A 25578-nucleotide genomic window follows, 5' to 3' on the forward strand; every position below is an offset into this window, starting at 1 on the left:
GTGTCCCTTCCCCCCCATAGAAGGTTGTATTAATTAAAGGGTCAGACGGGCAAAAATTTCTGATATCGGAGCCAAATTTTTATTGGTCCCCCCCCCCGAAAAAAAAATCTGTATTTAGCGCCCTAAATTCCGAAAATGAAATTCTCCACCCATCCCAATTTTTTACCGCATGGATTAACTGTAAATTAAACTTAGTTACTTTGGAGAGTGATTGTTTCCTAGTTTGTGAAACCTTTTTGAAAACATCGAAGAGCATACAATGTTATTGAACTATAAAAGATGATAAGTGAATTTTGATAGACAGACATATGTCAAGAGAAGCCAATTATAGTAGCCCAAGAAGTTAAACAGATACAATTTACGAGATTAAATTACCAAATAAGCTGCAATGCATAAATCTGCTCGCTGTAACATGTCTTTTTGATAGTCATAAAATGTAAACCAGTGCTTTTAAATAGAATGGTAACTAATGACCCACTATTGCATATGCTGATAATTCAGGCAATGACTGTAAAATCACTGCTGCTTTAACTTCCTGTTGTGACTGCGGAAGTTTTAGTCTGTGGTGATCAACTTGTAAAAGAAAAACTGCTGAGATTAGAACAGGGTCGTAATTTGCAATAGAACAAGGGGGTAACCGCCCCTCCTGGAACTTGGTTTGCCAACCCCCCAGACCCCACTCCCCCCAGCTGAAATTCAGTTTTTTCGAAAATCTTGTGAAAACTAAGATAAGCCTGTATAATTCAAGTATCCACAGAAACGGGTCAGTTTTCTTTAGTACATCTTTACCTCTATGGTACAATATGGCTCATTTTTTTAGTTTTCACGGTCTATTTCAATTGACTTGCGAAAATTGGCTCCAACTTTCCCCCGTCCCCCAGGATTTTGATGAAATTTCGCCACTAGTTTAGAGAAAGATGGAAAAATATCCGAAACTGAGTTTCTAAGAACATGAAAATAATTCCGGTTTGATATTGGGTGCCTTAGTAAATACTATCATGGCCTTTCAATAAAATCCTCTTAATTTACATTTTATCTACGTATCGTTGCTAAATTATGGGATAAGAAACTCTCAATTATAGCAGCTGACATAAAGGTATAAAATGTTACACAAGGTTATTTTCTCGCTTAAAAAGATAACAACATTGTTTCAAAAATCAATGTGTTAACAGGATTATTGTTTGCTTCTTTGATTGTTTTGTATTCACACAAGCAGATTTTCACCTGCATTTTTGCAGCTTTAAGCTATAATATGTATACAGCGGTATATATGTTACGGTGAAAGACCCAAATCTGGTAAATATTGAAATTTACCGGTGAATGTCCAAAGCTACTTTTTTTTTAGCTTGGATTCAATGCGAGTCAGCTTTTTCAGTCTTATGCAAAGTTTGAAGGTAAAAGTTAGGTTGGGTTAGGTAGGACCGGTGAATGTCCAATGCTACTGTTTTTTGTTTTTTTTTAGCTTGGATTCAATGCGAGTCAGCTTTTTCAGTCTTATGCAAAGTTTGAAGGTAAAAGTTAGGTTCGGTTAGGTTAAATTAGGATATAAGTTTTAGGAATGGGTTAAAAACCTGACCCAACCTGTCACCATCATACCTTTCATAAATGTTGACATTCTTCAATTTCGTTCTTTCACAGTAACATCTACATCATAGAAATAAACTGTATTGTATATAATTATACATTGCTTGACATACTTTTCTACTATAATGTTTCTAAAAAAAAATGGATTTTATCTTAAATCATTTTATTTTAAGCTACGTATAGGCGTTTGTATTCTACTGTAGGGTGAAATCTAATATTGGTACTGCTGGTTAGTGTCATTTTGTTTTCAGCGGCTTGAATTTTCTCGTCAAATTTGATATATTGCAGAAACTTTCTTGAATTTGTCAATCAATGTTTGATGGTATTTTGAATTCATAAGCGGCAGCTAATAATCAGTCAAGAATTTGGTATTTTTCCGGCAGTCTTTGGAAAAAGCAATTTTTAATAGTGAATTATAGTGCTCTAATCATGGGTGCATATGACCAACTTTAGGAAGTAAGGGGTTTGAAGCTTCAAAACAAAGCACTTTTAAAACACAAGAAAAATAGCAAATGTTTCCGGATCATTCTCAATAGTCATTCAAAAAGGGGAGGGGTCCTTGAACTATTCTGCTGTATTCCATGCTACCCCCTTTGTTTTCAGTTAAGACCTTAAATTTTGGAGTTCTTGTCTAACAAGAAAGTTATGTTTGGTCCCTCCACATGCCAAGTTGATAAAATTCACCTTTTTATCAAAAATATAAAATGACGTATGAAAACAAGAAAGGAAATAATAATTGAAAATAGAAAAATAAAAGAGGCGAAAAACGAGGATTTTGTCAGTAGCAAAATATGAAGATAAAAATCAAGCGAATATTTCGACAAGGACCTCCGCCAAGTCGTCCTCAGTGCCCAAAAAAAAAGAAAAAAAAAAGAAATCTAACCTTCTGAAGTGAACTCTACAAGAGGAGAAATAAATCCTCATTTTTCACCTATTTGATTTTTCTCTTTTCATTTATTATTTCCTTTCTTGTTTTCATACGTCTTGCATAGTCAGTATGGTCTCAGAACGTATTTAATATAGAAGTGAATTATGAACAGGCTTGAAGAAAAACCTGTTAGGGCCAAAGCATAGTAATTTTTGAAGCAACTATATTATTCTCCCTCTTTGGGAGGGAGGGGGATGGGAGTCAAACATTAGAATCACGAAAAAGGTTTAGAGGAAACCATTTTTGGCCCAGGTCACACAGATTTTTGCACAAATTAAATTGTTATTTACAAAGTTTTACCGGCCTTGAGGTGCATAACCCTCTAGCTCCTTTTGTGTTTAATATACTCTAGAGTGTATAATCAAATTTCCTATTATTCAGACAAGAAGCAGATATTATTAAAAAGATCGCAGAGTTTAAGAGCAAAGACTGCTTAAAATACATCTACGGAAAAAAGTAATGTTGTTTCATCTTACGAGTCACAAGTCGGGTGCGCACCTGGGAAGAGAGAGTGCTTTTAGGCCTAGGATATGTATAATGGTCTACATCCATAAGATATCCCCCAGGTTTCCTGTATTTCCAAATTTCTTGACGTTTCTACGAACCCTCCCTCCACAATAACTTCCTGTGAATATTTCTGCTGCAAGTGTTATCGCCTTGCCTTAATTATAGCTTTAGGTTTGCTTTTTCCCTAATACACCCCTTTTAGTCCTAAAAGATTATATGACGGTCTTTGGTCTGTACGTTGCTCTGACCTGCTCCTAACTGGATGTCAAACTTATTGCATTTTGATTTTCAATGACCGATTTGTTGCATTCTAAGAGCTTCATATTTCTACTCAAAAATGCAATATTTGCTTGAATTTCTATTATCACCAAGCAGCTCTAATTACAATGCCTTTAACTTTGTTTCTCAGGCAATGTCCTTCAATTTTGAAATTTACTGGAATTCTAAGAGTTGTGAAAAGGAAAATTCCTTTGTTTTCATTCCGCCATTATTCTATTAATTTTCTGTCGAGGCAATTTGGATTCCTGAAACCAAACTTGTTCGATTAGTGAAAAAGGAACAGATTTTCAGCTACCGATTTGTTGCATTCTAAGAGTTACTGAATTATACTCAAAAATACAATATTTACCAGAATTTTCTATTATCACCAAGTAGCATTAAATTACAATGCCTTTAACTTTGTTTCTCAGGCAAGGTCCTTCAATTTTGAAATTTACTGGAATTCTAAGAGTTGTGAAAAGGAAAATTCCTTTGTTTTCATTCCGCCATTATGCTATTGCTTCTCTGTTGAAACAATTTGGATTCCTGAAACCAAACTTGTTCGATTAGTGAAAAAGGAACAGATTTTGAATGGCGACAGTCTTAGTGAAAAGCCCTTCGCTCTTTCTTTTCCATTCCTTTCTTTGTCTCCAACTGATTTCCAGTGAATCCCTCTGATCGGAGAATGGCGTGAAATAAATGAGCCTCTCTAAAGCCGGATCAATACGTGCGATCTTTATCTAAGTATTGTGGGTGTTTCTAGCCAATGTCAGTGGGTTGTTTCCATTGGGCGGTGAAAAGGGTAAAAGAAAGGATAATGGAAAAACGTCATCTAGTTAAGGGAATGACTTAAATGGCTCTATTAAAGGGAAAGCTTTAGAAAGTGAGCGACCTGTTAGATTCCTTTTCCATTTGACCATTAGACTTGTTCTCGTGGATTTAGACAAGGAGGACGTTGGCTTTTTATGCTTAGAAATTTATGAAATGCGTTGATAACGACATGTAGTTTTTCGATAGGGGGTTTAAAATCTTCATCCTGCTTTCCTCCCTCACCCCAAGAAAAGCTTCCTGGCTACCAAGATAAATTCCGCCACTACATCCATGTTCATTTATTGTATAAAAATGTTGGTCTGCTCATGTTAGAGACATTACGATTATCCTGTTATGTCTGTTGTGTATGACGAACATAGTCATACATCACGTTTGGAAAAAAAAAGAGAAAATACAGTTAGAAAATAACCAAGAAAAAGAGAATGATTTCAGCCAGTGGACAGAAAGAAGGGGAAAAACAAAAGTAGATATTTCGGCAAGGACCTACGCCAATCCGTCTTCAGTGCTAAAAAAAAGAGAAAAAGAGAAAGAAAAAGAACCTTTGGATGTGGATTCTCACAGAGCAGAAGAAATACTAAGGAGGATCGTTTCTTCTGTTCTGTTAGAGTTCTCTTCCAAAGGGTAGTTTTCTTTTCTATCTTTTTGTAGCACTGAAGACGCCATGGCGGGGTTCCTTGCCAAAATATCTGCTTTGGTTTTTTCGCTTCTTTTGTCCAATGGCTGAAATTATTCTCTATTTTTGGTTATTTTTAATTATATTTTTCTCTTTTTTTTTGTCAACCATAACTATAACTAGAATGATATTTATAGCGAGAGGTGCCATTTCAGGTTTTTTTTTTTTTTTGAGAAGTAAGGGACGAAAGCCGATCATTTTTAACGATCTGGAAGGGCAAAATTAAAAAAGGTAATTTTGGATCATTTGTAGGCAATTTATGCCTATTTCTTACCAAACAATAAAATAGTTTTTGAATTCCGGTTGCGTAAAGCGTCCCTGTATTCCCTCTCGCATAAATGATGCTCCTCTTTATTTGTCTAGCTAAGAGAGTTAAAGTAACAGTTGCATCCGAACAGTGCTTCCACCTCCCACTAATTTTAGGTATTTCCCCGGATTCCTCCCCCTTCCTCCAGAAAAAAAATCGTGTTCTCTTAAATCATTAGAGTATCAACGTTCGTAAATACAAGAGCGTTGACATATAGTCCTTAGACTTTCCCCTTTCACCAGATCATGTAAAAGGGCAAGATTAATCAGTAATTCCACATTGTCATTTCGCTCTCAAATAACATGCTTTCCGAAGACCTCCGGACAGAAAGCGTAATAATTTCCTATTTTGGCGTTAAGATCACCCAAGAGGCATAACACATCATGTCTTGGTATATCTTTGAAAAAACTTAATAATTCATTGTAGAAGCTCCTGTGGATGCTTCATTCTTGGGGGGATAACATGCTACTAGGGACAGTTTCGCGTGGGAACCGAGGAATCTAGTCGTTATTATTCGTGAGCTTTGGTAGGAACATTTTTAAGCAGAAGGGGCAACTCCTTGATCTCTTGTCGCAACGTTGCCACTGTATATAATATAATCTTTATCTATTCGTTTTTGGCCCGTACCCGTTCATCGTACTTCAGAAAGAGCTAGGATATCAATTTTATATTGACTCATCTGCTTTATGACTTGTTCCGTCTTTGAGAATTGGGACATGGTTCTCAAGTTTCAGAAGCCGAGTTTGAGCTTTTTTTTTAGCAGTAAATAATCTTTTCCGTGGGCATGCATTAGTCGTTTTGGTTAAAGTGATTTATCCGAGGCTATTTGTTGAAGTTTTGTTTGCAATTTGGTTTCCCTCCACTGCACGTTCGTGCTGTAGAGTCTCGGGTGGGGGTCGCAAGCCCCCAGTCCAACCCTCCTCCTTTACCCAGGCTTGAGACTGGCTACTGACCAAATAATCCGACAATAGCCGGAGTACAAATAGCTAATCTTTGCAGACACCAATTTTCGAAGAGAGTTAGGGAAACAACATTTTCTAGTGGAAGCATTAATTCCGTATAATTCTTCGCCATAATAATTATTCGTATTTAATTAAGTTTTCACGAATCCAAAAGTTTGCTCATATGCGCTATGGTTTTTTAATAGTTGTCAGTCCTCTTTCCCTCTTTAAAACCTAATTTTCCACTCAAAATCCTTCTTTCTATACAATATTCTATGCCTCAGGTACAAAAATTTTCGTCAAAATTATTAAATTAATTAACCAGCGATTAATATTTTAATTGATTCTTTCATTTTCAGAAATTAATTAAATTCCAGAAACTAGTAGTAGCCACTGTTTGGTTGAAAACAGAAAGTGACTAAATTGCCTTTTGTTTTGATAGAGGGAAAATAGTGCGGAACCAGCAATTAGTTGGGCAATTTAATTTGATGATTCAGGCTTGGGAACAGGTAGCCAGAGTGAGAATTTTGGCAAAGCCCTAGTCAATTTTCTACTTTAGTTTGTTAGAGGTCAGATATTTCACAAAACAGCAAGATTGCAGAAAAATCTGTATCCCATTTTGACGAAATTCTTCCTTTTCGCACATATTTAGATATTTTTTAAGCTATATGAGGGAGGTGGGTGTAATCCATGCAAGTATTTAGTTGTTGATTCTGTAATGATCGTAGAATCCTTCTCAAAAATTAGTCACTGGACACCTTTCCCCCTGAAACGAGTTAGTCCAACTCTTAAATAGAAATGCTAGACTTGCGATCTTTTGTCCGCGAAGACAATGGTTTGAGTCCTAGTGTTGCTGGCTATTTGGTTTGGAACAGGGATCAGGGGCATGACTTAGTAAGCTCGACCAGAGTGGACCCAGCTCCAAATGGGCAGTTGGAGAAATCTGGGTAAGGTAAGCAGGGGGGTGTGCGAAAGAACAGTATGTCTGCCACCACCCCTTATTACACTTACTGGCTGAAGGGCCATGAAACGAAGATCAGCACCGCTGGTAGGGACTGTAAAGTCCATCGGTTTTTTTTTTTTTTTTTTTTTTTCGGTTAAATTGAATTCTTCATACACACATGGGGAATACACAAAGCATTTAATATTTAAGAACTGTTTCAAAATTGAAACTAAAATGAAAATGTATTAATTCTAATTTCTCTTATGTGTGCAGTTAAATTATTAACCCTCTAATTGTATTTTAGAGCCTAAACCTAAGAAAGTCTAAGAATTGTATTTATTTTAGACTGAAGACGACAGCAGTGACTCTTGTAGTAGTAAGCGGAACTTTGGAAAAGCTTTATCACCTGGAAGTATGACTATGCCCAACATGAACAATTGGGATTTCGGCCCTTCCATGTCGCCCTACTGCCCACCTGATATGCACAGTTAGTATTTTTTTTTTTTTCTTTTTTTTTGTCTTGTGCTAAGCTGTGACAGAGGTCGGTCAATTTTTGCAAAGCGAAAATGACAGCACCACCACTAAGGAATGTCGTTATGTGAATGGTAGCCTTATGTTGGATTGAAAGGGAAATTTGCTGTGTCTTCTGGCGAAATCAAAGTTTTCATGAGAAAACAAAAGCTTCTTTGAATACTTATCAAAATACAATAGAAATAACATGTTTGTAATAGTGCATAGACAGTAAGATTTTATTTATTTTAACATAACTTGCCGGCCGGAGAAATGAATTATTCAATTTCAAAACAGGAACGACCTGGTTATTTGCCCACACACATTTTTTTTTCCGGGCAACATAAGATTCTGGTGCCGAAACAACGTTCCACTGCTTTCAAAACTTAGCTTTGGCTTTGAAATGATCAAGTAATTGTCGTAATAACCTGTTCAGAAATTTCTTCTTAAAAGGGAACTGGAGCCTTCGATTTCCATTCGAATTAGCCTCCTCCTCCTTATACGACCACCCATTCCGTAAAAACTTGAAAGTTTTAGCAATGGCCAACTTGCATAACTTACAGCCCTTAACCCGAGGGTTGTTGTGAAATTTCTCAACCGTGAAGGCATAGTTATTTGGCCTTTGGACTATTTCGAACAAAATGGCTTTCTCAAAATTTTGATCAAATTGCATTTTTGGAAATAACGATGTAGGGACGAGGCTGGTTGCCATCCGGTGGGGCTGGTTGCAGTTACTTTTGACTCTTAAAATAGTAGCTAGAACTATCGATTTGCAATGGAATGAGCCTCATTTAAAGTTTATACGACCCCTCCTTACGTAAAAACGTTATATGTTTGCAATGAGCAAATTTGCATAGCTTTCAGCGATTCTTGTACTTTAAAATTTGAAATCTGTTAATGTTCCAATTCTTGAACAAAAACCATTTTTGCCTACGTTTTAAAAAATATAATACTTTAAAAAACAAAATCAATGATTCAATGAAACTGAGAAAATAAATAGATTGTATCCTATCCTAAAGGTAACTATTTCTATCGATGTTATGCTAAATGTGGAATTTCTCCAACCTAATCTACCACCATGTAGTACTAAAACTTTAAATAAATTGCTTCAAACTTCTTCAAGGAGACCGTCAGGATTTCAACCACTGGCTGGTTAACATATTTATTAAAAATAATTAATACCTATAATTAAACAAAACATAAAACAAAGATAGAATTTCAAAAATATATGTTTATGGGAATCCATCAGACAGGGCCGTATCCAGGATTTTTTTCTGGGGGGGGGTGTTCTACTGAAGGATTTTTTTTACACAAAAAAAAACTCACAAAACGCGTACAAAATTTTCTACATCCATTTTCGTTACTTTTTACGAGTCAGAAAAACATTTCATGGGGGGGTTCAAATCCCCTCCCCTCTCCCCTCTGGGTACGGCCTTGCCGCCAAGGAAGATCCCTTCTTACACCTTTTTCTACAGAGCCAGTGGCGTCAATTCATCAAAATGTATAGAGAAAGGAAAAAGTTTATTTTTCATAATCTATGAGGGGGTGGGGTTAGTTTGCTGTTTTTCACTTTTTCAATGAGAACACAAAAGAAAAAAATATTTTTCAATTAAAATCCCCCCAAAGAAGATATATTTTTAAAAATACGGAGGGGCAATAATATTAAGGGGATAAATGCTCCACTGTCTCCCCTCATACTTGATGCCACTGCAAGGAGCTTAAGAATCTATTCTATTTTATAACTAACTGTTATTATGTTTGGAATTGTGTATCTTTTCTTCATTCACATTCTACCTAATCATTTTAGCTGAACATCCCCGTATATGCAATCGAAACCAATCAATAAATCTTCCTTATTTAAGTATTTGTTCCATGCATCATTTCGGAATTGGGGGAAAAATCTCCAAGTTTACAATTTCGTTATCCTGACGGTGGAAAAATGTTACCGATAATCTTTTTTGTTTCTCTCTGTCATCCCATCGTCAAGTGTTTCCATTTTTTCTGAGACTTGAAGATCCTTTCTTCGTCTTAGTATCGATTACAGCCTCCTTTTGGACCTTGAAAGGAACCAAGGGGAAACAACAAGATAAATAGCTCTTATCCCCAGATTCATAGCTTGACTCTCAGCACAGGGCACATTGATTAATTCCAACTTCTGGATATGGCTTTATGAATTGCTAAAAGTTTAGAGTGATGGAAGGGGTCAGAAAACATATTTTTTAAAAGATGTTGGGTATTTTTGAGAAAACAAGGGGATATTCATTAAATCAACATAATTTGTTTGGGTGAGAATTTTATATATCACTTCGTTTAAGCAACCTTATTATATGCGTATTTTTGATCTCGTTTATATGCGTCTGCATGTGTTTGTTCATTATTATATAAGCACGGGGGCTTCCCCCTCTAAATGACAAAAAAAGAATTTTTTGACACTACGAAAGAAAAGTAGTGATTTCACAAAACCTTGGACTCTGGCCCGTACCCAGGATTTTTTTTAGGGGGGGGATATAAAAGAATTTTTTCGAGGGGTAGGGTTACAAAGAAACGTATCAAAAATGTGAAAAAAAAATTTCACGAGTCGGGCAAGCAATCGGAGGGGGAGTCAAACCCCCTAATTCCCCCCGCCCTATGGATATGGCCTTACTTGGGCCAACTGAAATTTTTTTCTAATTCCCCCATCCCATCCCTACGAGAAAATGTTTGCGGGAACCATTGCGATTATTTGTCTTTAAAAACCTTAAACACAAAATATAATACCAGTTTCTTGAGACAGGGAACCGACCAAATAAAATAAACGCCAACTGTGATTTTTTATATACAAAGTATTATTAAAGTATTATTAATACTTGATGCCATTACTTGTTTAAAAATGCTTAAAAAGCAGAGATGTGAATGATCTTAACTCACAGATATGAAACGTTTAAGGAAGCATTCAAGTGTATGTCCGAGATTTTTTTTCGGGGGGAGGGGGGCTGGGTCAATTTTCGAAGAGTCCTTTGTAAGTCCGACTCAATAAAAAAAAAAAAAATTTTAATTCTCAAATTTGAAGCGTTTTTTAAGCATCCATACCCAGTATTTTGTTCGAGCAGAGGGAACTGGGTCAAATATGGAAAAAGTCTCGCTTAAGCGCTTTTGTGACACCAACCAAAAAAGCTCCTATCTCTTCTGTAACTTTTCACATTCGCGGAGGATAAGGATCAAACTTTATCCCCTCCCCCTCCCCCCACACGCTTGGGTATGCCCTGCAAATGCATTTTAGTTTCACAAATGGTATTTGTTTTATCTACTTTATTCCTCTTCAGGTATAGCAAACGGATCTATGATGGCTGGTAGTTCCCTGGCTGGTGGATCCCCATTCCCAAGCCGAAGCAACAGCTTTGATCCAAGCATGATGTCAAATGAGTGGAATGTGGTTAATAACCAAAATGGACCTTTAGCACATCTCACGGATTCTGTAAACGCCCTCGATTCCCTAAATGCTATGGAAAAGTCATTGAATGACCAGATGATAGGTCACTCGGGAAATAATCATATGCAGGTATGTATCACAAAATCAATGTACTCACAAAATAACGGGTTTCTAAGGGAAAATAATAAGCATAGGCATAACCAGTTCTGTACTTTTAAAACTTAGTTGATACCACACTTTTCATATACGAAAAGTCAGAATAAAAAAGAAACATATCATACGCACCTCATATCACTCAAATGTATATTTTGGTGGGAAATGGTTAGGGGTAGATATTAGGCTACCTTGGGCCATAAATCCTCCAAAGCCAAAAATGGCGCGTAGGGTTTCTATGAAACTTCGCCGTACGTCACGATTCTGAGATGCAGCTCTGACATCCTCCCACTTTGGTTGAAGAGACATCTCCGCCTCTAATCAGATCCTGTTCATACTGCCGTCGCAACAATACCTCATAGATATACTTGTTCCCAGTTAAATAAGGCGGGCGGGAAATGGATTATATGTAGGAATTTTTTTTTTTTAGAAAATAGATATTTGGTGGCCAGGCTTTCTTTATCTGACGGCCGGCTTTATCTTGAGAAAGTGGATTAAGGGGATAATCAAAAAGGGATTTTTTTAATAAAACTTGAATCAAAATCCTGGTAAAATGCGCTTATCGGCTGAGATGTCTGTTAGACATTTCTTGTAACTTGAATTCTGTTATAGCGGTTTTAACCAAGGGCTTCCGTACGTAGTGGGAGTGGGGCTTACTTCCTTTATTGAAGGTCAAAAATGTTGAATAAAATCAGGCTTCTATAATATTAGGGGGGAAAGTTTTTGCCATTTTTTTTCAAACATCCACCCCCTGGGAAATTTCTGCGAATCTCCTAAATTTTCTTTACGGGTGTCCTTTCCCAGTTTGGAGTAACAGCTTTGATCCAAGCGTGATGCCAAGCGAGTGGAGCATGTTTAATAACCAAAATAGACCCTTAACAGATCTCACAGATTCTGCGAACGCCCTTTATTCCTTGAAGGCTATGAAAAAGTCTTTAAATGATAGTTCAATCGGAAATAATCATATACAGCTGTGCATCACAAAATCATTCGGTCAATATATTCACAAAACAACAGGTTTCTTTTAACATAACCGGAAAATAAATATAGCAGATTATAGTCTTACTAAAACTGAGCTTCATGGGAGTTTTTGGCATGCAAATTCTGTGTGTATCTAAGTACAAGTTTATTAATGCACTCTAATAAGCTGTTATACCTACACACCTGTATAAAGACAGGCTATTTGATCAATAAAACAGTTCGTGGTTACAAACTGTAAGTAAGGAGCCACCCGGCTCAAAAGTAACCGAAACTCTAAAAAATAGCATTTTGATACCAATATATACATCTAAAGGGGCGGATTTTTATGCTGATTTAAATATCTAAGTTTCATGAAGTTTAGTCTTACCCATCAATTGTTACGAGCCTGAGAAAATCTGCCTTATTTTCGAAAAAGGGGTGACCCACCCCACAAAAGTCTTAGATTCTTAATGAAAATCACACCATCAGATTCAGCGTTTTTAGTGTGTGTGGGGGGGGGCTGATCATATCGAGCCAGTGGTCCTAGCATATCGCAAGAAGGCTCATTCGAACGGTAATTAAAGTTCTAGTGCTCTTTTGGAGTGACAAAAACTGGGAGGCAACTAGGCCCCCTCCCACGGTTATTGTTTCCCAAAGTCACCGGATCAAAATTCTGAGATAGCTATTTTTTTCATTATAGTCAAAAATCTAATAAGTATATCTTTGAGGCCGACTTAATTCCCCACAGTCTCTGGGGAAAGGGCTGCAAGTTATGAACTTTGCCCATTGTTTACTTATAGCAATGGTTATTGGGAAGTAAACAGACGTTTTGATGTTTGGTCGGGGGACGGGGTTACGTGGAAGGATCTTTCCATGAATGATTTTCCATGGGGGAAGAGAATTTTCTATGAAGGGGGCGCCGGATTTCCCAGCATTATTTAAAAAACGATCAGAAATTAAATAAGAAAACAAGTGTTTTCAATCGAAATTAAAGAGCAACATTAAAGCTTAAAACGAACAGAAATTATTACGTATATGAGGGGGTTCACCCCCTCGTTAATACCTCGCTCTCTACGCTAAAGTATTTTTAGTACTTTCCAAAGATCTATTTATTCTAATTAAACAGCATTTGTGATTCATGGGTTCTTAATTCTTAAAGGATATTAAATAAAAAAAAACAAATTTTAACTGTAAGTAAGGAGCGATATTAAAACTTAAAACGAACAGAAATTATTCCGTATATGGAAGGGGTTCTCCCCTCTTCAACCCCCCGCTCTTTACGCTAAAGTTAGACTCTTTTTCACTGTTCTACTTTTTAAAACAATAAAAAACTTTAGCGTAAAGAGCGAGTCGTTGAGGTGGGGACAATCCCTTTCATATACGGAATAAGTTCGTTTTAAGTTTTAATGTCGCTCCTTGCTTGCAATTGAAAAAAAACTTGTTTTTTTATTTAATTTCTGAACGTTTTTGAATTAATACATGTTTTGGTTTTGGCTCACCACACATGAATAATTAAAACAAAAGTTGCATATCAATTATTTTCTTTTGGCTAAATGGCTTTCTCATAGTTTTGATCGGACAATTTTGACAAAAAAAGAGGTGGGGGAGGAAACCTAGTTGGCCTCCCATTTTTGGTTACTTAAAAATGCAAATAGAACTTTTTATTTTTTTACGAATGTTTTTATTAGTAATAAATATACGTAACTGACGAATTAACTTACATAACGAACTTCTATATTTGTATATTTTTATTATGTATATGAGGGGGTTTGCCCCCTCTCAATACCTCGCTCTTTACACTAAAGCTTGAATTTCGTCCCAATTCTTTAAAAATGACCCTTGAATCACAAAGGCCGTAGAATAAATAGTTGAAATTACTAAAAATACTTTAGCGTAAAGAGCAAGGTGTTCGTTTTAAGTTTTAATGTTGTTCCTTACTTCCAGTTGAAAAAACCGTTTTCTTTGTTTATTTTCCCATTGTGTTTTTAAATAATGCTAGAAGATCCTGCGCCCCCTTCATGGAAATTCTCTTCCCTCATGATGAATTTCTCCATGGAAAGATCCTCCCACGTAACCCCCTCGCCCCGACCCACCCCCACCCAAACGCGAAAAAGTACCCCTTGAAGACGCCTGAACAGTTCCCAATAACCATTACTATATGTAAACAATGGCGAAAGTTTGTAACTTGCCATTCGTCCCGAAAGACATATATATTAGGTTTTTCGACTATTCTGAACAAAATGACTATCTCTAAATTTTGACCCGGGAACTTTAGAAAAAAAATGAGCGTGGGAGGGGGCCTAGGTGACCTCCAATTTTTGTCACTTAAAAAGGGCACTAGAACTTCTAATTTCGCTTAGAATGAGCCCTCTTGTGACATTCTAGGACCACTGGGTCTATACGATTATCCCTGAAAAAAACACGCATCCGTGACCTGTCTTCTGGCAAAAAATACAAAATTCTACATTTTTGCAGGTAGGAGCTTGAAATTTCTAAAGAAGGGTTCTCTGACACGCTGAATCTGATGGTGTGATTTTCGTTAAGATTCTATGACTTTTAGGGGGTGTTTCCCCCTATTTTCTAAAATAAGGCAAATTTTCTCAGGCTCGTAATTTTTGATGGGTATGACTAAACTAGATGAAAATTATATATTTAAAATCAGCATTAAAATTTGATTATTTTGATGTAACTATTGATATCAAAATTCCGTTTTTTAGAGTTTTGGTTACTAATGAGCACGGTCGCTCCTTACTATACAGTTCGTTAACACACACTGTCTCATGAACAAAATTTGAACTTTAGCGTAAAAGGTGAGATATTGATGAGCGGGCGAACTCCCTCATATATGTAATAATTTCTGTTCGCTTTAAGTTTTAATGTTGTTCTATTTAATCAAATACGAGGAATAAAGCATATCGTTTGTGCTTCGTCTAAGCGTCATATTTGACATATTTCATATTTCACACGTCTGAGGTAATTGCCACTCTGGCAATATCTGATAATAATAATAGTAATTTCGTAATAGCCCGCTTAAAAAAACACAGGAGAAAAACAGTGTTTAAAGAAAGGAAAAAAATAGAAAACAACACAAATACAAAAACTTTACAAATGAAGGAAAAGACAGGAAAAGAAGGAAAAGTTCACTTTAGCAAGTGGTTTTTTGGCAATTACTTCAGACGTGTGGAAGTGTCAGATACAACCTTTTCGTCCAATAGCCACGACATACTCTATCTTCACTTGATGCAAGAAGACATATTCATTCGGCTTAATGGAAAATATTGGTAGATAAGGCTTTTACTTGGTCATATCAGTAACTATCAAAAAAGAGGAATAGCAAGACGATTCTGATATAAAAAAAAACTTCAAGTATAGTTAAAGCGGTTTTAAAGAGAAAAAAAAACCTATTGATAGTTTAAACAGAAATTGTCCAGAAATTCATAAATTTTGTATTCGGATGGGTGGGCAAAAGTAGTCCCCTCCGTCGCGTACGTCCTTGATCATTAGAATGTATAATCAGACAGATGTAATCATATAATTATGGATTAAATTCTATTAAATAATGTATATTGATATAGAATTATAAAAACGGAAGGAAATTACCAAGACCTTTTTGAAATAATAGTGCTCAGACTAACATAGTTGGTATTTTTAATGCTTTGAGTTAGAATAGATATTTGATAAGTAAGGAATTTATTAATATCTGTATCTTGTTAGAGCTATTATATCCTAGAAGAGGCGGCAAATAGGGGTCCTCGTAGTTTTCAATGTTTATTTTTTTGGTATTTTCGTTGTAAAAATCAATTAAAAAAGCCCACACCCCCCCCCTGGATTTTGAATTTTTGTATCCACAAATCCTTGCCTCCTCTCACCCTAGATTTCTGTGAATCGTCCCCCCCCCCCTGAATCTTGGTTGTGTAACTAAGAGGTAGTGTTTCCTGAGATTAGTCCCTTATATTCTTGGAATAAATTATATTCTCTCAATTTTCGATATGTGTTTATAAAGTTGCACGTGCAAATGTCGTGAAGGAGAGTGGTGTTTAGAAGAAATGTTCGTTTAAAGGTGTGACAATGTTCTTTTGTGTAAGCTTTCACTATATTAGTAAAAATATTCATAATATATTCATATTCTTGAGCTTCGACAATGAAATCCTCGAAATATGGCAGATACTATCTCTACACATGAGTATATGGGCTTCGTCCTATACAAAATCTTGTAATCTCTACGATTTACTCACTGTATGTAAATGTATATATATACATATAAATATATATATATATATATATTCGCTAATCTTTTCGGTTTCTCTTGAACCTGATCCCTCCCCCCTTCCGTGCGTTTATGCCTGGTTGCACACATTCTTGTAAGGTAAATACATTCTTGGTAACTAATTTTAACTGAGCATGAACATTTTTTTCTGATCAATCATGCATGAAGTATTAAAAATTCAACAGTTTTTTTGGCAGTCTTATTGAGGAACTCGAATTTGTTCTAGAAGCATGAATAATTTTTCTGATTGATCTTATGCCAACTGTTTTTTTTTTGGGGGGGGGGGGCAGTTTCGCTCAAAACCACACTAAAAAAAGAAATAGAAACTTAAGGCTTTTATTATTTCAGATGCACAATGGTCCTCACACGCCCCATACTCCTAACACACCAAATAATTCTGGCATGACGTCGTCTGGCTCCTACAATCAGGGGATGAACTGTGAGAATGGTGCTACCTCTTTGAATACTTCGGATCCTCTTGCAGACCTACCTTCGGATTTGAACTTCGATCCAGCCGCTGTTATTGATGGGGAGGGACATGGACAAGAAAACTTAAATGTAAGTATATAGAAAAGTTGTCATAATGTTTGGGCGCTGTAATCAGTAAGTTATTCTAAATTAATAAGGAGTCTCAAAAATATTTTAAAAAGTATACCTTAAAAGCTTTTTATAACCTAATTAAAATATGGACGTATATGTTCCTTTAATAGCCCACAGACTGGTATGTGCGTCCAATCGTATTTCATCTAACCGTTTAATCCTAGAATTTATCACTTGAGTGACATGGGAACATCTTGATTTCAGACTTGAACTGTCTTGGGGCTTTTGTAGAATGCTTTGTAATCCTGAAAACTTATCCATGGTTTCGCATGTAGGATCCCTTTAACCCTGTCTTCTTAAGCTATTCTGCTTCAATATTGCGGTGGTTCATGCTAGTTTTGGTATATAAAGTTCACATTGGGATATTTGTTGCTGAAAGAGTTATAGCAAGAAGAACCCAAATGCCCTGGGCTACCACCATGGTCAGTTCTTAAAGTGCTACGGTTACCCAAGCTGACGTGCTACACGGCGATTTTCGGTGCTAAAGTAAAAAGAAAAATTGCGCGTGTCCGGGCTTGCGCAGTGATACACCCATGGTCAGTTTAATTGTACTTAGATTAGTTTTTAAGGTGAAATTTTAATATTTTTTTTAGTTTTGAATGAATAAAAATGTATAAAAAAAACACTTTAAAAAACTCAAAACTTAAAAACATATAAGAAGAATTTACAGTATTCCTACAAAAGAATTTTTTCAGGGGGGAGGGGTATAAAAAAAGGGTTTTTGCAAAAAAAAACATTAAAAACGCATGAAAAATTTGTTTGTATTCACTTTTTGCTATGACGTTTTTTATGACTCGTACAAATATTTCAGGGGGTGGGGGTCCAACCCCCTCCCGCTGGATCCGGCCTTGCCTGTTGAATTTCATTTTACTGAAGTTCTAATCAAATTCAAAAAGCTGGTGAGAAGTACTATCATACATAGAGATATTGAAGAACTTTTTTTTTTAGGTTTTAACTATTTTTAAGTGATCATATTTTTAAGTAATCAGTGATCAGTGATCAGACCTGATCAGAGCGCTGAATGGAAAAATGTCTGTGCACACGTATATCCCATATTTACATGTATTTAGATTATTGTCATGCATGAAAAACGTTCTGACATAATTTTTGATGTGAGACACATCATGTAATTGCATTTTATATGTCTGTATTTTCAATTTGGTCATACAAGAGAACCCGTGCTACATTCAATGTAGCACGGGTTACAGTGCTACACACAATGCTTTCGTGCTGCATGTGATTATACGAGGTAAATATATCTTTTAAATCCAAAGTAATTATATCTTTCTCGAGAAGTTATTTTTTCTTTCTTTAATGAATACTGTACCGTCCGAGTACAACTCTGGAAATAATCCTCCTCTCGAGAAGTGAAAGACCTGGAAAGAAACGGATGGACTCATCTTAAACTTTCATCTTACCTTGATCTTACCAACTACCTGCTCAAATTCTACAGACCCTACTTATTTATCCATTTAATTAATAATTATAACTTAATTGAACTGATTAATATAACGGATTTGGTCACCAGCCCTCAAACAAATTTAAAAAGATTGTTTTTGTAAATATTATATATAAAGATAATAGGTGCATTACAGTCAAAACCCGTGATATGTATTCTCTTTAATTTTTCTATGCATTTGTTTTTAACGAAGTTAATCGACTTTCTAATGATTAGGCCTTCTAACTATCTTAAGACTTTTTCAGGTTTCGGATATTATTTTCAGTAAAAAAATAAATACTACATTCTTAAGTAATGACACTTATGAATAGCTCCCACTGCAAACTAAAAAAAAATGATTTTGCTTCTGTTCACATTCTCTATATATCAAATAATCAAACAGTTCGCGGTAAAGAACTGTCAGTGAGGAGCGATGTAAGTAAGGAGCAATTTTAGTAAAGAGCGACGCGGCTAAATAGTAACCGAAACTCTAGAAAACGGAATTTTTATATCAATAGATACATCAAAAGAATTAGCTTATTATGCTGATTCCAAATATATAAGATTCATTAAGTTTAGTGTTACTTATCAAAGGCTACGCGCCTGAGAAATCTGCCTGATTTTCAAAAAATAGGGGAGAAAACTTCATAAAATCAAGGAATCTTAATTAAAATGACACGATCAGATTAAGCGTATTCTAGAACCCCACTGTAGAGGTTTCAAGCTCCAATTTGCAAAAAAATGTGGAATTCTGTATTTTTGCAAGAAGAAAGGGGATAGGGGTTATTTGATTTGTTCTTTCTTTTTTTTTAAGGCCAAGCGTTTAATAGTCCAGGGTTCCTTCGAGCCCAATATTGCGGATAGAGGATTTTCCATCTGCCCACTCCTCCATCTTTGATGCTTTTACTAAAAATTAAAATGCTTGCTCGCTCAGACCTTTAAAGCTGTGGGAGGGGAGGGGGGTTCCTCATTGCTGAATTACAGTGCTTGCCTCGCTATTGAGTTTAGGTATTTTTGAAATGATAACATACATGATTCGTGCTGAATTAAATAAAAACTAAAGCTATGAAAAATCTAAATTGAAAAATTTATCGAAATTGACATTATCACGTATTTCAAATTAGATAATGCTTGAATATACATAAAAGTATATTCTATGAATCAGTTTTCATTTAAACCTTAAGAATTTCTGGCAAAAAAAATTTATCTAAGTAAACAATCAGGTAGTAAACTTTTGGTAAATAATCAAACAGCTCGTGGTAACGAACTGTAAGAAGCGATCCGACTCAATAGTAATCGAAATTCTAAAAACAGAATTTGATACAAATTTACATCACATTTAAGGTAAGTCACATTTTAATGATACATATTTGAAATGAGGATAAAAATTGATTATTTTGATATATATATATATATATATATATATATATCAAAAGAATCAATTTTTATCCTCATTTCAAATATGTAAGTATCATTAAAATGTGTCTTACCTATCAAAGGCTACGAGCCTGAGAAAAATTGCCCGATTTTCGAAAAAAAGGGGTAAACATCCCCTAAAGGTTATAGAATCTTAATGAAAATCATAACATCAGATTCAGCATATCATAGAGCCGTACTGGAGAGGTTCCAGGCTCTTTTCTGCAAAAATTCGGAATTTTTTTTTTTGCCAGGATGCGTGTTTATTTGTTGTTTTTTTTCTTTTTTTTCTCAAAGGAGATCCTATCGACCCAGTGGGCCTAGAACATTGAGATGGGGCTCATTCTAACGTAAATTAAGAGTTCTAGTGCCCTTGTTAAGTGACCGAAAAACTGGAGCGCAACTGGGCCCCCTCCCACGCCACTTTTTTTCCCAAAATCGTATGGTCAAAACTTTGAGATAGCTATTTTGTTCAGAATAGTTGAGAGGCAAATTAGCTATGTCTTTAGAGGTAAAAATGACCAGCTACAGCTCCTGGGGAGAGGTCTTTAAATTATAAAGTTTGACCATTGTTTACGTATAGTATTTGTTATTGGGAAGTATGCATACATTTTTCAGGTGGGGAGGGAAGGACGAATTTTCTGAAGGGGAATTTTTCACGGGGCGAATTTCCCAAGGAAAAGGAAGTTTCCAGGGGGTGAACTTTTCAGGAGAAATTTTATACTGGCGGTATTCGCCAGAATTCCTATACGAAATTCCTGTATATGTCTTGCTTTCTCTTTACTGAATCAATTATACGCGTGGAGATGTTAAGGGTAATTGTCCGGGGTAAATTTAAATAAACCAGGATGTAAATGTCCAGAGGATATTTCCGTGGGGAGGTGGATTTTTCCGCCAGATTTCCAGGCGTTATCTAAAAAACGATTGGAAATTAAATAAAAAAAAGCAAGTTTTTTCAACTCAAAAGCAACATTAAAGCTTAAAACGAGCAGAAATTATTATGTATATGAGGGGTGTTTTTCCCTCCTCAGCACCTTGCTCTTTACGCTAAAGTTTAAATTCTGTGCCAATTCCTTGAAAACAACTCCTGAAAGACAAGGGTCGTTTAATTAGAACAATTAATAACTTTTTTAGAAGTGCCGAAAAACTTTAGTGTAAAGAGCGAGTTGTTGATGTGAGGGAAATCCCCTCAAATACATACCAATTTCTGTTCGTTTTAAATTTTAATTTTGCTCCTTACTTTGAGTTAAAAAAATGTGTTTTTTTTTATTTAATTACTAATAATGTATAATCTAATAAAGGAGCTTGCGTTTTAACTAAAACTACTCAAAATTCCATACTCTAGTTACTTGACCTTTATTCTTTATTTCTCTTTATTTCTTCTCTCTCCCCTTTACCTCGTCCCTTTTTTCACATAGGGAACTATTGTTATTTATATCGGCCTTTTTATTAGAAAAAATTATAAATTTTAACTAAGCCCTATATATTTCAGCTCTTACCGGACAGTATGGTTGATCCATTGGACCTATTATCCTATCTTGACCCACCGGACCTAGCAACCCCACCATCAAGTGGAGCCAGTAGTAACGGTGGAAACAGTGTATCCACGCCAGTCAGTGCCGCTCCTCCAACCAACGACGATTTGCTGGCTCTATTTAACTAAAATAACTTAAATATTGGTGGATTTGTTCCTAATTGCCAAATGTTTTGGGGTGGCTAGAAAAAAAGGACGGGTGATATTTCTTTTTATTTATTTATGGATTGTTTCAGTAAAGACGTTTTGATTGTGAAACGGGTATGTTGGTTTGGTTTACCTCTGTAATTTTAGTGGACTGTATTAAGTGGCGTTTGTTTTTATCATGAAGCCAAAGAGAAGCTGGAATGCCAAATTGTCGTTTTGAGCTTTAATCGGTGAAATATACATGTGTATATATATATATATATATATATATATATATATATATATATATATATATATATATATATATATATATATATATATATATATATATATATATATGTATATATATATATATATATATAAATATATATATATATATATATAAAGATTGCACAGAAGTAAAAATATTATATGCAATTGTTTATGCATTGTAAAATATCAGTTCTCATTATACTTCAGCTAGGTTCTGAAAGGAGTCAAATTTCGGTTCGGCAGTAAATTTTCCCATTGCCTTCCGAAAACAAAGCGAATATCTGACTGAAAAATTGTGTTAAAAATAAGTAAAAGCACTTTTTAGTTGATGCACTGGAAAGGTAGAACTTGTTAAAGATAAGTATTCGAAGGACCTTTTCTTATAGAAATTTTTATAGTTCAGAGAATTTGGCTTACGAGCTGGAATTAATACAGTGAAGCCATTAGGTGTTTTAATATATCGTCTTTTCAATAAATTAGCGTATTTATCGTCTATTTCAATAATAATAATAACGGTTTTCTGTCAGAACTTAGCTTTAGGTTCTGTTGGTACAAAATGTGTGGATGTGCACAATTTTATTCTTTGTAAATAGTGCTTGTTATACAAAGATACTGCCGTTGTTTTTTTTTTAAAGCGATATTATATATTTATGATTTGATTTGCAATTCAATGTAGTGTATAAGGACGCGTTTATGTATAAGTAATTAAATATTGTTGCACCTATTATTCATTTCATTCCTTCTGCGCAACTATCTCGTGATTTTTACTCTATTAAGTTACCTGTCTTTGAACGTACTGTTCTTTTCTAATGCTTTATCGTGTAGGGTTCCTTCTCTCTAGTGGCGTAGCTGGAAGGGGCTCTGGGTCTCCAAGCCTCTCCCCCCTCTCACCTCTGAAATGCGAAAATTTATGAATGAGTATATATTTTTCGTTTAATAGAACATTTTCGTAGTTGAATCCGTCTGACCCGTATTGAAACCCTCTGAAGTCGAAATCAAGCTACGCCCCTAACGTTACGGCGTCTTGCATTTATTATACGATATTAGTTTATATTTTCAAATGTAAAACCACCTTGTATCTAATTCTAAGGAGGGAGAAGATTGAATATGCCTCGCATTTCTATTTTTAACTACGTTTTTCTATCAAATGTTGGTCCAAGCGCTTAAATGATTTGCTCTGTTATTTAATCCAAGGATTATATTTAAGTAACTAAGAGAAAAGTTTTGAGCTATCCCATCTGACATTTTGAGATTTCGAATTTTGATTTCGGATTTCGAAATTCGAGATTTCAAATCTTATGCCGATTGTTTCGTGTATTCTGAAATTAAAAGTCTCGTATTCTTCGTTAAGCCTTCGAAATTTTCGCGCCCTTAAAGGACGTTGTTATTTCTGGAATCTCAAAATAGCATTATAATAGAATTTAGTTTCCAAAAGGGCATGAGGTTTAGTGCATTTTCCCAATTGAATAAAAAAAAGCTCTACACAAACGTTTCAGTTCAAGAAAACTATTATCTATATTTCTCTTTTTAAAAATAAACTTCCTAGATAGAAAGTCGTTTGCTTCAAAGGTAACTTCAACTTCAAGTAAGCTTTAGCTCCTAGTAAGTCTTAAGACTTCAAGAATCCACAAATATACATTACAAACTCATTATTTTGCATCACTTCCAGCGGGGTTTAAAAATAGTTGGAATAACAACATTAATTTTCATTTGGAAGAAAATACGTGAGAGTCAGAAAAGGTATATTTAAAAAAGAATGGTACCTTTATCATGAAAAAAGCCCTTTGAAACACCGTTGGCCATAGGAAAACAGCTTGTTTTGCACCCACCGGACTAAAAGCCCTAAAAACACAATCACAATGACATTTTCTACTCAAAAAGATTTAATGAGGGGAACACCAATCCATCTGAATTTTACTTTTCTGATCTTTTGGATCAGAAACCCTCTGACTATGAACAAGAAACAAATAAAAAAAAAAACTACTTTTTTTCTTCTAAAAAATGCTTGTTTTATTGCTCTAGAACTAAACATCAGCTTAAATGACATTCTGAATCGATGAAATTTGATGACAGAAAAAATCAAAATAATGTTTTCCATCTCGATTTTCTTTTTTTGATTTTTTTTTTTGGGGGGGAGGTGGGGGGTGTTCTTTTTGAAAATCTTAGACTTCCTAGGTCCCATAAAATTCGCATGCTTAATACTTACTAAACCAAAAGCTCAACGGTAGTAACTATAATGTCATTCTTGATTCAATGAATCTGGGTGAGTGAATAAACAAATATGAAAAATGAAACAAATGCAATTCTCTTGATCAAATATTTTTCTCGTGGGAATTTTGGCTTCTTAGTTTGAAATAATATGTCTCCCTAAGTAAAGGTTTTATGCCTGCATTTTGATAACCAATTCCAAAGATCTACTTTGTTTTCATTGAAGCCAAAAAACTGTATTTTTGTTGAAAAATTTTAAATTCGGCCTGTGGTTTTAGGCATGATACTATTACATTGAAGGTGCATGTAGCAATTCTAACAAATACCAACTGGATGTATGGTGATAGAAAAACACACAAGCTTATTTTTAGTGCTTAAAGCACTAAGGGTTATGGATTTTATACCACCATTCTTATAACCAATTCACGAGTCGGACAAATATTTCTTATTAGGATAGTCTCTTTACCAGCTCTTTTATGACTAATTTAATAATCGGAGAATTATTTTTATTGGAGTTCAAACCCAGTACCCCCTCCTCTTGGATCCACCCCTGTATTGGACAAGATCCCATGGAGAGAAAAAAAAACCACATACCCATGCATCAGTCCAAATAATAATTTTGAAAACTTATATTTGGACATACTAATATGATTATAAATAGACATACAACAGGTACCATATTCTTTTGACCGTTCAATAAAACAACACGCGAATCTCAAGTTCTTCAGTTTACCTAATGTATTTAGTTAATATCCCACCGTCTAATGCCGTATCCTTTACCTTTACCTTTACCATGTCTCTCACCTGAATGCATAGAAACTTCAATCATTTTGATTTTAAGCTGAAAGAACTTGTACATGGTGAACAAGGTAAAACTCTGGCCTATAAAACACGCTGGTATTGCCTTTTTACTTTAGTCTTTTATAATTGACCGAATTTCTTGCAAAAAAAGTGTTCTGCTTGATAATTAGTCGTGAAATATACACAATTTTTCTTAATTATTTTTTTTTATGGTGAAAATGTAAGTAAATCACTGATGTCTTGTGTCGTGAGCGCCCCACATGATTCACAATAGATCTTCGTCATTTTCATATAATCCTTGGTTTAATATGCATTTTTGTGCATTGCAGTATTTTATTTTTTGTCAATTGCCCCTCCTAGCTCTCTTCCGCAGTCTTTCAATACATCATTTTGTTTTACTTTGATCGTGTATTTATTGTCAACCTTTATACATACATCATTTTGGCGCAGATGAGGACCAACCACCTTTCAACGAAATCTTTTCTATGTCAAAGCTTTTCGCCATAGATAAAGTCTCTTTTTGAAAGTGTCAATTTATCAGAACTGTTATTAACTTAAATGTACAATAGAGTCATTCTGCATTATAAACGCTTTTGTGTTCAGTTTGTATTTAGTATATTTCTCAAAACTTGCCAACATTAAGTTTTGAAACTATGTGTTTAGTAACATAAGTTGTGAAATCCCCCCCCCCTAAAATTGATTGTCCACTAATCGTGGTGTATAATTTAAATCCATAGTTTGGAACTAACTCTATGTAGCTCCTAATACTTCGAACCATGCGGCAAAAAACCGTATAGCTCAAAATGTCCAGTTTGTAGAAGAATTTTCAATGAATTGTCGAAAAATTGTCAAAGAATTGTCAAAAAATCCAATTGGAGTTGGAATTGTCAATACAGGCACAGCACAAATGC

The 25578-nt window shown here is 35.1% G+C and overlaps 1 protein-coding gene across 4 annotated transcripts in view; it reads left to right on the forward strand.

Annotated features, from left to right (window-relative positions):
- LOC136032196 (zinc finger MIZ domain-containing protein 1-like) overlaps positions 1-25255 on the forward strand; it is a 162273-nt gene extending 137018 nt beyond the window's left edge. For all 4 annotated transcript variants that reach the window (XM_065712404.1, XM_065712405.1, XM_065712403.1 and 1 more), the window contains 4 exons: positions 7318-7459; positions 10785-11020; positions 16620-16829; positions 21218-25255. In XM_065712404.1, the coding sequence (XP_065568476.1) occupies positions 7318-7459; positions 10785-11020; positions 16620-16829; positions 21218-21388 (759 nt within the window). In that variant the 3' untranslated portion in view covers positions 21389-25255. The remainder of the gene's footprint in view (positions 1-7317; positions 7460-10784; positions 11021-16619; positions 16830-21217) is intronic.
- Positions 25256-25578: the final 323 nt, after the last annotated feature.

This window comes from Artemia franciscana, chromosome 10, assembly GCF_032884065.1.
Source record: "Artemia franciscana chromosome 10, ASM3288406v1, whole genome shotgun sequence".
Taxonomy (NCBI): Eukaryota; Metazoa; Arthropoda; class Branchiopoda; order Anostraca; family Artemiidae; genus Artemia; species Artemia franciscana.